Here is a 14457-nt window from a genome sequence, read left to right as displayed (position 1 = left end):
TTAAGGAATGATTTTTATTTTTTCAACATTTATGAGGTCATAACAACAATGGGTTTATGGACATATTGAATGAATCGCGTTAGCGATTCATGTAAAATATGTCCAAAAACCCATTGTTGTTATGACCTCATAAATGTTGAAAAAATAAATATCATTCCTTATATTTACATTGACGAATCCTTTCAGTGGATCGATATAACAACGAATAAAACAAATAAACAGGGTTTGTTCCTGCTTATACACGGGTGCAACGCAGTGGCGAGAACAGTGTTTTTTCGCGGGGAAATGTGACACTATCGTGAGAGATCTTAGCAACCGTCAACAACAATAACACAACAAAATGTAGTTCCATATTCAATGTTTATTTGTAGCACAGGACACGTGAATACGTGGATATTTCACCAAGCACAGTTCAATAATATTTTAAGATGTAAGAATTAAGCATCTAGGTCGGTCGTTCCGAGTGAGTAGTTTTTGTAGTGTATTACTACGCAGTGTGATCAGGTTACTATCAGTTCCCACGTGCTGAGATTCTATGAACACCTGTGTTATGCATTTATGAATGTAATTTTTGTCAATGGGTCTAAGCATACAGAATGTAAATATAATCATATATTTCACTATTTCATTACTGTCATAAAGCCATCACTCCGGAAATGACGTCACAGTCAAATAGGAACAGTGAATGTGACGTCACGTCATTGTGAAGCGGACACAATTTTCATCTTTTCAAAGGCGGCCAAGTGCAAAATCTTCGTTTCAGATCACAATTATACAGTTTACTTTGTATTATATGATAAAAAGAATCTGTCATTCGTTTCCATTCATATAACATTTATGATATTCGTTTTGGATTTTTCATGTTAGCGAGCCTCTGCTCGCTAACATGAAAAATCCAAAACTTGTATCATAAATCTAATATGAGGGGAAACTTATGACAGATCCTGAGATATAGCCGCTCAATTAATTCTGATTGACATTTGTTTACCCTATTAGGCAATAAAATTGCTTCCTGCTACTTCAATTGCATGCAGTTTTCACTTAAATTCGGTCTCAGGCTTCGTTTTTGTGTAGTATAAATATTTACCAAGTTTCTTAACTATCCAGTTATATTTTGTTGCACTAGTGTGCGCAAAATAACGACCAATCAGATTAAAGTAAAATTAATAATTATGCGCGTGTTTTGCCCACGTCGATCTGGACGTTTTGTTTGTTTGATATTTCGGGTTTTTCGTATTTTCCTGGTATGATATTTGTTGCTGGTGAATGAAGAACACAAGCATGACGGACACGGGTAAGTGGACCTGGTGCATTTATACTCCCTTATATCAATACATATTCAACCAGTATCACATATATGAACATATACTTATCAAATTGGTTAATTTTCAAACTTACCTGAAATGTATCTTTGTCGCGGTGAATGTTTTTACAATCGATACTCAAATCACGTGTCCTCTATATGGTCACCTACCAGTCCACGTGGCTATATTTGCAGTATTACATTAACAATACTTAATATCTCAGCAGTTCAAAAATTCATATTTAACTGGTTTTATATCTTTTCTATACATTTTCGCTACTAGAAATTATTTACTCATGATATATTTTTCCGTTTTCATAAATGTGGACTTGGGGAAATGTGGGCATTTTTTCGCTATAGGTCTTTACGTATTACTGGTATTAAAGTTTAACATCAAGCTCTATTCAATCCCTATATGTATGTATAAACTACACATAACCGCAATTCTACTGATCTATTAAGATAATGTGTATGTGTTTGTTTTTCTCATAGGTCTGAGCTGGACAAAATCAGGCTCTTGGAAACGGGGGGGAGCTAAAGGGAAGGCAAATCCAACGGCACCGCCAACACCAACCTTAGGCCCAGCCCCCGGACCTTCCCCGGACCTTCGCGGGATTCTTCCGTGAATCCGCAGAAGGAACACAGGCAAAGGCATGAAATTGCGATGTCGTTGCCTTCTGAGGACGAGGAGAAGACTAGCACAGCTCCCCCGAAAAAGAAAAAAACAGAAGAAAGATAATTTGGCAGCAATTATGCTAGAAAACCAACGCCAGTACCAAAAGCAGTTAACTAAAAAAAATCCAAAACTCCTAAAAGTATTCGGTGTGTCATCATCAGACGACTCGGATTAGAAAAAACGAATCCTAGACAATACAATCAATATCCTGGTAAAGTTACTTCTTTACTTTATGTGGTCAATAACAGTATACACTTCTGGTTTTTAAAGATACAATTAACAATTAATGGAACAACCTAACACACACACACACACACTCCCCCAACCTGGTCACTGTCACTTCACTACGTGTTTAAAATATATATGCAGACATTACCTTAAGTGATTTTTTAGTTTAATCATCAGAATTTATTAAGCAAACAAACCCAATATAAGTAACAGAGGGATAGAAAACCAGGCCTTCATATATGGTTCTGTGTGACCTGTCGAACCAAAACGGATTTAGAAATCTTTAAAAAATTATGTTTTATCGTAATTTCGGTTAAAATTAACGGCGGTGGTATAATTTTCATGCAATAGAAACAGACTAATATTATATATGGGCCATACATACTCTGTGATAACATCAAGAAAGCTTCATAAAGTGTTTGTCGAGTGTACACGTTCTGCATTAAAAATGGTTTTGAGATGTTCCCTAAATTTGCTATTCTAGGTGTCCGTCTCCGCGCTCCGCGCTCGGTCTACCTCAAAATGAGAAAGGTCTATTACACCTATACATCGAGTATGCATGCACATATATACATGAGGTATATGTCAGGGCCATATTCTCTGTAGGTAAGGTCACTACCTCATCTTTATAATAGTTGTCTGATTGCTTCATATTGATTGCACGCACAGGAAATATAATATATTTGCTTGTGCTGGAGTTTCCCAATTATGTTCCCTTATTGTGGCCTCTCTAGAACAAGTTGTTAATTACCTCTAACCATACAAGAAATATCAGCTGGGGGATCTCAACAATTTCCATGGCGGTTTTTTAGACCTGAGATATGCTACAATTTTGGCAGTCATTCAGGAAGAGTAGGTTTTTGAAGATGAAATGCCTTATTTTTCTCTTTACCGGAAAACATACCATGTATATATTTTGTATCATGTATATTGTATCTTCTGGAAAATGAGTAGACACTATATATAATAGAGATGATAAATATGGTACCTTATGTAATGAGGCTGTATTATAGAGGATACCCTTACACAATAAATAATGAAGCTTTATGAGGTAAATCCATAAACAAATTTCAGCAAGGAGATGATATACATGTATATTTGAAAACTGTCTCAGGATATATTTCATATACATAACTAATTATAGAAACAGTAAACAAAATATGTAAAGATAGTATTAAGTGTATAAAGTATATATTTTATATATATATATAAAACAAGGCAAAGTATTATGTGTAAGGCAATCCATAGTTTCCCAAAGGTAATGATTTCTATATTTAACAAACAGTACCTATTATGTCAGAATGCATCTACTGTTAGGAAAATATCCTGATACATACTTCTTGCACTCCTCCATCCCAAGAATTAGATGTCCTTGTACACCAAATCCGGTTACTCCAGGTGAAATAGTATAGAAGTACAGAGTGCACACCTATAATCCCCCTGAAACCAGTGGGGGACTAAAAAGTGTATATAGAATATTAGGAAGTGGTAAACTTTTTTATATACTCTGTATACTCCTTTGTAACCACTTTTTCTTTACTATGTACAGCCGTATCATATAACACTCTCCCTATACTCTGTTTATCACTTATTTATACTCTAGAATACAACTCCCTGTATAATATTTATACCACTCTCTATGCTCTGTATACCACTCTTAATATACTATGTAGGCCAATTTTGTATACCCTGTATACCACTCTTTATATACTATGTTACAATACCAATGCTTATATACCCTGTATATCACTCTTTATAAGCTGTATACCACTCCTTATATACTGTGTATACCACTCCTTACATACTCTGTATACCACTCTTCTAATATACTGTATACCACTCTATGTATACACTGTGCATACAACTCCTTATATACTGTGTAAACCACTCTATATGCTATGTTTACCACTTCTTACATATACTGTATACCACTCTTTGTGTATTATATAGACAAATTCTAATATACCCTGTATACCACTCTATGTATACCATGCATATCACTCTTTATATACTCTGTATACCACCCTGTGTATTCTGTAAACCACTTTTTATGTACCCTTGATGCCACTCTCTATATATATACTTTGTATGCCACTCGCTGTATACTATGCATATCACTCTTTATACACTCTGTAAACCACTTCTTATATACTATCATTATATAACCTTCTCAATATTTGTTTGTAGATACATCTTTGTTATATTTTATAATAAACAAGAGGCACTGAGTTAGGACCAGTCTCCTGGCAAAATCCTAACAAAAGTGTATCCAAATTTTGATGCTCAGCAATATATATACTACTACAGCCAGGTATTACACATGTAATTACTACTACAGACAGGTATTACACATGTATATATTATCACAGATAGGTATTACACATGTATATACTATCACAGACAGGTATTACACATGTAATAACTACTAGACAGGTATAACATACGTAATTACTACTTCAGACAGGTATTATATGTGTATTTACAATCACAGACATGTATTACACATGTATATACTATCACAGACAGGTATTACACATATAATTACTACTACAGACAGGTATTACATGTGTATTTACAATCACAGACATGTATTACACATGTATTTACTATATCACAGACAGCTGATATAACACATGTAATTACTTACTACAGCGAGGTTCCTATATATATTGCTATTGTTGTTTTTTGGGGGAGGGGGTTAAATGGAAAACAGTTTTATTTATTTATTTATTTTCTCATTATATAAATATCTGTTTTACCATGATATCTTATATTTGAATGGTAATAAAGTGCATGCTGCTACCATGTATCTGGCTTGTGTGAAATGCCTTTTAGGTCACAAAATACAATTGTATCTCTACAAAATATATCTAGTGGTCAATATCTCGAAGACTTCAAAGAACATGCACCTGATGATGAAATATCACTTATCTGTATATATGTATTAAATAATGAAATATTACTTCTTGTCTGTGATAGTACAAGTAAATACAAGTTTATAACCAGTTTGAAACAATGAATTTATGTTCCTTACATGACAATTGCAATGTATTGATAGAACATAGAATTACAAATACATAAGTATGTTCCCTTAATGTCTGTGATAGTTAAAACAATTTTATCTGAAGCAATATAATTCAAGATCCATAGCCTGTCTGTGATAATAAATACAGGTGTATGACCAGTCTGAAACAGTAAATAAAAAAATATGTTCCTATGTCTGTGATGAGCAGCCTGAAACAATTAATATTTTTTCTTAATATGTTTGTTATAGTTAATACAAGTTTATAACCGGTCTGAAACAATTAATAAATGTTTCTAATATGTTTGTTATAGTTAAGATAAGTTTATAACCAGTCTGAAACAATTAATAAATGTCCATAACCTGTCTGTGAATTTGTACGGGTAATAGAACAATGTTATCAAATTACTTTTAAAACATTAATGATTAAATCCATGAAGAAAATCAAGATAAAACATTTAATAACTAAATTGTAAGTTATACATGCAGTGGGATCGTTTTCCTTCAGTTATGAAATGCATAGGAACATCCCTTTCTCCACCATATTTACCCCCATCTACTTTATGATGCTTAACCTTTTAAAATAATGTTACTACGCTATAACCAGACTTATATTTGGTGGCATTAAACTCCTACTTTCACTTTCACATACTTCATTTCCGGTTAAGAAATACGAAACTGAGGCTTCCGATTTAATGCTTTAGGCCTACCGTGCACAGCTCCCGTTTGCCGGACTCACTCTCTACTAGGGTCGAATCAGAAGAGCAGATTGGCCGGTATGGCTTCAAGCTCAAAACGGGAATACAGTGAGCATATTGTTGAAGAGATACCACGCAAAGCACATCGTAAACGAGATCCAGAAAATGATCAATATGATGTTGACAATGACACTATTTTTACAGATTTTCCGAAAAAGTTCATCAGCGCCATCAGTTTAGCTCTGGACTCTCTCATTGATGAAGAGAGTTTTTTACCCTCCATTACCCTGACACCGGTAAAAAATTTAATGTGTAACGCGGCTGATAAACATGAAGGATACCCATTTTCTAAGGCATATTGCAGCATTGACATGTATGACACTGATTACGCGTTTGGTATCATCTTCAGAAAGGGTATCAATTTGTTGATTGATATGCTGCAAAGACGGACCCCTGAAAATCGGCAGCACAAATATGTCTTGAGTCGATTGTTGCATTATCTGCACGACATGACGAATTTACGTAAGTAAAACAACTTAAAGAGCGCCAGAGACCCCAATAATATTGACCTTGTCGCATCCACAGGTACCTGTGGTATATTATATAAATATCACATTCATGAGAGGGCGACATGAATGTGATTTTTATTTTATTATAACGAGTGTCATGTTTAGGTGTTTCACCATTTTTAAAGGTCCTTGTGTTGATTTCACATAAACCAAGACTTCAAAGTTTTCACTGGGATGAACCAGGGGCGCATACATTCGGCGCATGTAACAATTTTTGGAATAACACCCTGGCACTGGGACGAACCGTGCACGCATACGTTTGGCGCATGTGATATTTTTTGGAATAACACCCTGTCTTCTTTATCTTTGTAAAACGAGCAAGTGAAAATGTTCGCATCTTTCTCAACCAATCAGATTACGAGATTTTAACAGAAGGTATAATAATTTGTACTAACAGCTTAACTCTTATGCTGAAAATCCTACTGTATACAAGTTAAACTATATTAAGGACATTCCAATATGGCTGCCACACCAAACAGTATATCAAATTCAATAATGCATTAAACAATCCCTGTCACAAAATAATCCTCCTCCAATATTTCTCAAACAATACACAACTGAGCACAAAGTGAACAAGGCTGACTGAAGTTGGAAAATTTCAGAAAAAACATTCAATAACTGATGAAAAAACTCACTTTTTATATATGTTCATTTTCCAAGCTAGATAAATGTCACAATTCAGGAAAAAAACCATTTAAACTTGTAAATATCATAAGGGTGGATGTCCATGGAGATGTATTTGTCAAGAAAAATGTGAGAAAATGCTTCAAATCTCGAGAATGATGACATGTATTTTAAATGGATATTTTACAATAATTCATCAAGCTAACAAGACTTTTGATACAAGTCAAGCCATACCTGAGTGAGAACCTGTAGTGAATGGTGCACAGGTAAAATCTCACTTGCTTTGCATGCTTTTTTCCATCTTCTGTCAGCCTTGTTCACTTTGTGCTCAGTTGTGTATTGTTTGAGAAGTATTGGAGGAGGATTATTTTGTGACAGGGATTGTTTAATGCTAATGGAATGCATTATTGAATTTGATATACAGTTTCGTGTGGCAGCCATATTGGAATGTCCTTAAGGGGGATGTTATGAACACAGCGAGTTATTCTGTTTGGGAGATGTCAGATGAATACTGAGTATTGATTTTTAACGTAACAATTTATCTACTCTTACTATTGATAGCTTCAAGCTCAAAACGGGAATGCAGTGAGCATATTGGCTCACTGCATTCCCATTAATTGTTAATTAACAAAATTAACAAAGTGTCTTTCCAGCAGAGGAGAGAAGGTTACTTCTCGCTTTATTCACCTAGCCTTTCGCAAATACAAGTGCATGCATTTATGCCGAATCAAAATCAGCTTCCAACATTATCTTAATATCAAACATTGTTATAATTGACCAAGTGATCTATTGATATCGTATGTCAGTTTGAAATTCTCTCTCTGCGGCACTCTCTCAGTACGTCCATGCTCTAATTAAACCTGTTCGTTTGTATTAGCTCACCTGGCACAAAGGAGTCAGTGTGCTAAAATTTCTTCATTTTCCTTGTTTAGAATCAGAGGTGCTAGTTTCAAATACTTTTTAGTCCGAAATCTGTATGCTAGATATTGAATAAGGTGGTTTTATTGTTTTTTGTCACTTTGAATAATATTTCTGTTCATATTAAAAACAAAAATCAACTTTCTGTATAAATATATCAAAGGAGTCAGTGTGCTAAAATTTCTTCATTTTCCTTGTTTAGAATCAGAGGTGCTAGTTTCAAATACTTTTTAGTCTGAAATCTGTATGCTAGATATTGAATCAGGTGGTTTTATTGTTTTTTGTCACTTTGAATAATATTTCTGTTCATATTAAAAACAAAAATCAACTCTCTGTATAAATATATCAGGTGACCGTTAAGGCCTATGGGCCTCTTGTTTTCATTCATGACGCATTTTTGCTACTAACAAGGTGCTATTAAAATTTTGTGCCTTATTTAATAAATCATTGATTTACGCTTTTACTTGTTTCTTTTAACCAAGAACAGAAGACATACAGTTACCAAGTTTGTTCAAAACAGACCCCTTGGGTCAAAATTGGAGTCACACCCATTTATTTCAGTTATCGTGTTCACAGGGTCCAACAAGAATAGAATTACCAAGGGGAATAACTATGTAAGTTATGGTCAAATTGGTCCGGTATTCAAACTCATCCAAGATCTCATTATGCCGTCGTCCGTCGTCAATATTTTACTTTAAACGACCTCTTCTTAATAACTAAAAGGCCTAGGGTGATGATATTTAGCCAGAAGCAAACTGGGATGAAGGGCTACAAAGTTTGTTAAAATTAATGACCTTCACCCATTTTCAAGGTCACAGGGGTCAACTATGTAAAAAACTTTAAACATCTTCTTCTCGATAACCAAACTGCCCAGGGAGATGATATTTAGCCAGTAGCATGCTTGCCTGAAGGGCTACACAGTTTGTTTAAATGAATGACCTTCAATTATATTCAAGGTCACAGGGGTCAAATATGTTAAAAACTTTAAACATCTTCTTCTCGATAACCAAACTGCCCAGGGAGATGATATTTAGCCAGTAGCTACTGAGATGAAGGGCTACAAAGTTTGTTCAAATGAATGCCCTTCACCCATATTCAAGGTCACAGGGGTCAAATATGTTAAAAACCTTTAAACAACTTCTTCTCAATAACCAAAATGCCCAGGGTGATGATATTTAGCCAGTAGCTACTGAGATGAAGGGCTACAAAGTGTGTTCAAATGAATCNTTCACCCATTTTCAAGGTCACGGGGGTCAAATATGTTAAAAACTTTGAACAACTTCTGAATAACCAAAATGCCCAGGGTGATGATATTTGGCCAGTAGCATGCTGAGATGAAGGTCTACAAAGTTTGTTAAAATTAATGACCTTCACCCATTTTCAAGGTCACGGGGGTCAAATATGTTAAAAACTTTGAACAACTTCTCAATAACCAAAATGCCCAGGGTGATGATATTTGGCCAGTAGCATGCTGAGATGAAGGGCTACAAAGTTTGTTCAAATGAATGACCTTCACCCACATTCAAGGTCACAGGGGTCAAATATGTTAAAAACTTTAAACAACTTCTTCTCAATGTGCTAGTTTGGATGCAGAAGGCCAGAGAATATCACAAAAACAAATAAAAACAAATTATTTGCAGTGTTTTTTTTGGGTTTTGTTTGTTTGTCATAAAACATAGAAACTATAATTTATTTCAATTATTGATTTCCTGTATAGGATACATTAGAATGCATATAATGGAATTTATAAATTACAATTAAAAGGGATCCAAACGGGCTGCCCCATGTTACTAAAGTACCAGGACAAGAGATTTCATCTGTTAAAGTAAAAATAAAAATTAAAGGTAGATATTAACATATATATATATATTAGAGCATATTATTTCAACCAAAACCAAAGGCTGATAATTCAGGAATTTCCCATCCTATCACTAGCTTTAATAGTGGTTATTTATTTCCATGTCATCAGTTGATAATTGTCAGTTAAAAAAACAATTTGTTAGCAAAAATGTCAATTTATTCACATGTTGTAAGAAAATTGTATATTGGCAACTGAAAACAAAATATCGGCAAATTGTCGTCTCGAGCATTGTGCAAGAATAACACAATTCAAGTGGAATATGTCGTTTTTAAGTGCCCTGGTAAATATATCTTGTTATTGTTGATCAAAATTAAAGAGAAAGTCTTTAAAAATATCCCGACTGTGTCTAATGTAAACACATCTGCGGCTCAAGTGACCTATTGCTATCCGTCTTCGTCCGTCGTCGTGCGTTAACATTTTACATTTTCAACCTAAGCTGAAATACTGGCAAAGGAATTTCATTAACATTTCATGGGAAGGTAACTGACATCTCCCTGACCAATTGTTGTTATTTTTCGGGTTGATCAGAAATCCAATATGGCCGCCATTTGAAAAACTATTGACCTTTTGTTAAAACACAAAAGAACTCCCAATACCTGACCTTACCATTTATCGGAAATACAGTCATCCGTTACATTCTAGTACACAGCGATGTCAGGGACAGAAAATTTACCTGTAGCAATTGCTCTAGAAACAGTTATCGCCAAAGATTTTTCTATTGTTGATAGTAACTTAAATAAAACTCCCTCATCTGTATTTTCGCTAAGAGCAGTTTCAAATTGCCAATCATGGTTTACTTTCGCCATTGGCGCCAGTGGCGACCGCCAGCGCGAGCCCTGGGAATGTGAGAAAGTCCCTTGTTACTATATTTGGGTATGGACTTGTGTTGTTGGACTGTTATATAAGCCCAGAGCGCTGATTTGTGGTTGATCTATAGTGCCTAGGCCAAATGCCTTGCACGCTTTGTGCTGTTATTAGGGATTTCCATTTCGGATGGAAATACCTATTGTTATTGTTATGTTTTTTCTTATTATTAGGGATTTCCATTTACCTGGGGTCTCACGTTTCCCCCTGGGGAGGGGGTAAACTTTACTATAGTTTATATAGGGAAATCACATTTTGGACCAACATTTGTTTAATTTCCATTGGAAGTTATTCAATTTGGGTTAGCATTATCAGTATTAGGTAGCAGTTTGATAGTATGTACATATGAGCCCTGACTGACCCCAGGGGCTGATGGGTGGGGCCTGCAAAAAGGGTCGAATTTACTGAAATTTCAAAAATCTTCTTCTCAAGACCCAGATATGGTAGAATCAAATACTCTTCATATATGGAAGGGTCTTAAGGTGCTTTACCAAAATTGTGAATTTCTTGACCCTGGGGTCTCATGTTTCCCCCTGGGGAGGGGGTAAACTTTACTATAGTTTTTATAGGGAAATCACATTTTGGACCAACATTTATTTAATTTCCATTGGAAGTTATTCAATTTGGGTTAGCATTATCAGTATTAGGTAGCAGTCTGATAGTATGCACATATGAGCCCTGACTGACCCCCAGGTGCTGATGGGTGGGGCCAAAAAGGGTCAAATTTACTGAAATTTCAAAAAATTTCTGCACAAAGACCCAGATATGGTAGAATCAAATACTCTTCAAATACCCTATGGTAAGGTTGGTCAAAGAAGGGAAGCGAAGGAAAGCGATCATCAGTCCGAGGACATATATTTGATAATTTTCCTGTTGGAAATCCCTTGTTTTGATCTTTATCAAATCTAGTTATTATTCTTATTTCCAGAAATCTTGTTAACACTTTATCTCAAGAACGAACAAAGATGTTACGTTCATATTTCAGCACATGATAGAGGACAACGATCGCATGACATCCGAACAAAAATCATGATCATAAATTTAAAGGTCAAGGTCACAGATCTATAAATAGAGATTTTTTAACATTTTTCGAATGACCATAACTTCAAAAGAGTTTGTTGTACTGCATTTACGCCTGGATACTTCTCGTAGTCATGGTCGGGGCTAACTTTTTTCCGGTGACATCTTATCAGAAAAAATGTCAAGTTCAAGGCCTCGCTATGGGGTCAAATATAGGCCAAAAATGAAAATCTCAAAAATAGTAAAAAAAAATTATTACAACTAAAAGAGCACGATATAAGGATGGTATGTTGAAAGTTTCAAGGTCATAGCATCAAAAATGACGAAGTTATGCTACTTTGAAAGATGTTCATTTTTCGCCAAAATTCAAATATTCAAAAAAAATACACTTTAATCTCTTCTCCTCCGTATTCTTAGGGCCTGCAGAGTTGATATTCCGCACCTACATAGCATGTATGCTTGACTACAAATCTAACAAATATCGTTGACCTTGACCTACATTCAAGGTCACAGGGGTCAAATGATCAAAAAACTTAAATTTTCAAGGTCAAATCATCATAGTGCACAGAAATAGATAAAAGGATGATTTCTTAAAAAAAATCCAGAAAACAAAATTGCTGACTGGTGGCCATCTTATATTTGGAAGTTATTTGTTCCTATTTCTTGAGAAATACCAGAGGAATATTTCTCAAATTTCATATGTAGGTACCCTTGGCGTCTTAGTTGTGCCCATTCAATTTTAAATCTGATATGGAAAACAAGATGGCCGACAGCCAGCCATCTTGGATTTTGACAGTTGAAGTTTGTTATCATTTCCTGAGAAGTAAAGAAAGGATATTTCTCAAACTTTATCTGTAGGTTCCCTTAAATGGTCCTTATTTGCGCCCATTCAATTTTGAGCCTGATTCAGAAAACAAAATGGCCGACAGGTGGCCATCTTTGATTTTGACAGTTTAAATTTATCAATATTTCTCAAGAAGTTCTTCTTAGATCTTTCTTAGACTTCATATGTAGGTTCCCCTTGATCTCAAATGATTAAGAGGAACAGGGGAAAGGAGGAAAAAGTAGTGAAAAATTAGTCTTTAATATATACAGTCAAACCTGTCTTATGTGACCTTCCGAGGGAAGTTCAAAATATTAAGGTCACATAAGAAAGGTGGTGCACTTAAGCTAATCAGCCAGGATGAAATTTTAAAAGATATAAACTGTGTGTTTAAAATGATTGATATTTATTTGTGAAATATTTACGTAATAAAACAATATGACATTTATAAGCATGATATATTAATGATTTATTATATAGTTTTTTCAGCTCACCGGGTCCGAAGGACCAAGTTGAGCTTTTGCCATCCCGTGGGGGCTGAGGGGCGGGACCAAAAAGGGTTATTTGGCTATATTGCTTTAAGCGACTTCTTCTCTGGAACTAAGTGATGGAAATCAACCATATTAGACTGGAAGCATCCCTAGGTGGTGGGGATTCAAAATTGGACAAATGGTGGGGCTGACCCCCAGAGGACTGAGGGCGGGGCCAAAAGGGAACAATTTGGCTAGATTGCTCTAAACGACTTCTTCTGTAGAACTATGCACTGGATATCGATCATATTTGGTCGGAAGCATTCATAGGAGGCAGGGATTTAAAATTGTACAAATGGTGGGGCTGACCCCCAGAGGACTGAGGGCGGGGCCAAAAGGGAACAATTTGGCTAGATTGCTATAAACGACTTCTTCTGTAGAACTATGCACTGGATATCGATCATATTTGGTCGGAAGCATTCATAGGAGGCAGGGATTTAAAATTGTACAAATGGTGGGGCTGACCCCCCAGGCTAAGTGGTGGGGCCAAAAAAAGTTTATTGCCTGGAAATGGTTGAAATCCCCACCATAAAACCACATATACAATTGCTGAGTATAAAAAGAAGAATGCACATTTGCTTCCGGTATGGCCCTAGGGTCTGGCCCCACCCTTGGAAACATAGTCCTTGGGCCATAACTTAAAAACGGTTGAGATCCCCACCCCAAAACTATATATACAAATGCTGGGCATAAAGAGACGAATGCAGTCATGATATTAGAATAGACCCTGGGGTCTGACCGAACCCCTAGGGACCTAGTTTCTTAGTCACAGCTTGGAAACAGTTGAGATCGCCGACCTATAACCATATAGACAATCGCTGAATATAAAGAGATGAATGCACATATGCTTCCAGGATGGCCTTAGGGACTGCCCCACCCTTGGAGACTTAACCCCTGGGTCATAACTTTGAAATGGTTAAGATCCCCACCCCAAAACTATATATATATACAATTGTTGGGCATAAAGAGACAAATGCAGTCATGATATTAGAATTGACCCCAGGGTTTGCCCCACACTTGCAGACTTAACCCCTGGGTCATAACTTTGAAACGGTTGAGATCCCCACCCCAAAACTATATATATACAAATGCTGGGCAAAAAGAGACAAATGCAGTCATGATATTAGAATTGATCCTGGGGTCTGGCCACAACCACAGGGACCTAGTTTCTGAGTCACAGCTTGGAAACGGTTGAGATCCCCGACCTATAACCATATAGACAATCGCTGAGTATAAAGAGATGAATGCACATATGCTTCCAGGATGGCCTTGGGGACTGCCCCACCCTTGGAGACTTAACCCCTGGGTCATAACTTTGAAA

At 35.8% G+C, this 14457-nt stretch overlaps 1 protein-coding gene across 1 annotated transcript in view; it reads left to right on the top strand.

Moving 5' to 3' along the window:
* Positions 1-5948: 5948 nt before the first annotated feature.
* Positions 5949-14457, top strand: part of LOC110441661 — a gene marked incomplete at its 3' end in the record, with an annotated part of 13054 nt that continues 4545 nt past the window's right edge. The window contains exon 1 of the mRNA XM_021484867.1: positions 5949-6449. Within this exon, the coding sequence (XP_021340542.1) occupies positions 6008-6449 (442 nt within the window). The remainder of the gene's footprint in view (positions 6450-14457) is intronic.

This window comes from Mizuhopecten yessoensis, unplaced genomic scaffold (genome assembly GCF_002113885.1).
Source record: "Mizuhopecten yessoensis strain PY_sf001 unplaced genomic scaffold, ASM211388v2 scaffold716087, whole genome shotgun sequence".
Lineage (NCBI taxonomy): Eukaryota > Metazoa > Mollusca > Bivalvia > Pectinida > Pectinidae > Mizuhopecten > Mizuhopecten yessoensis.
This window is presented reverse-complemented; position numbering and strand designations above follow the sequence as displayed.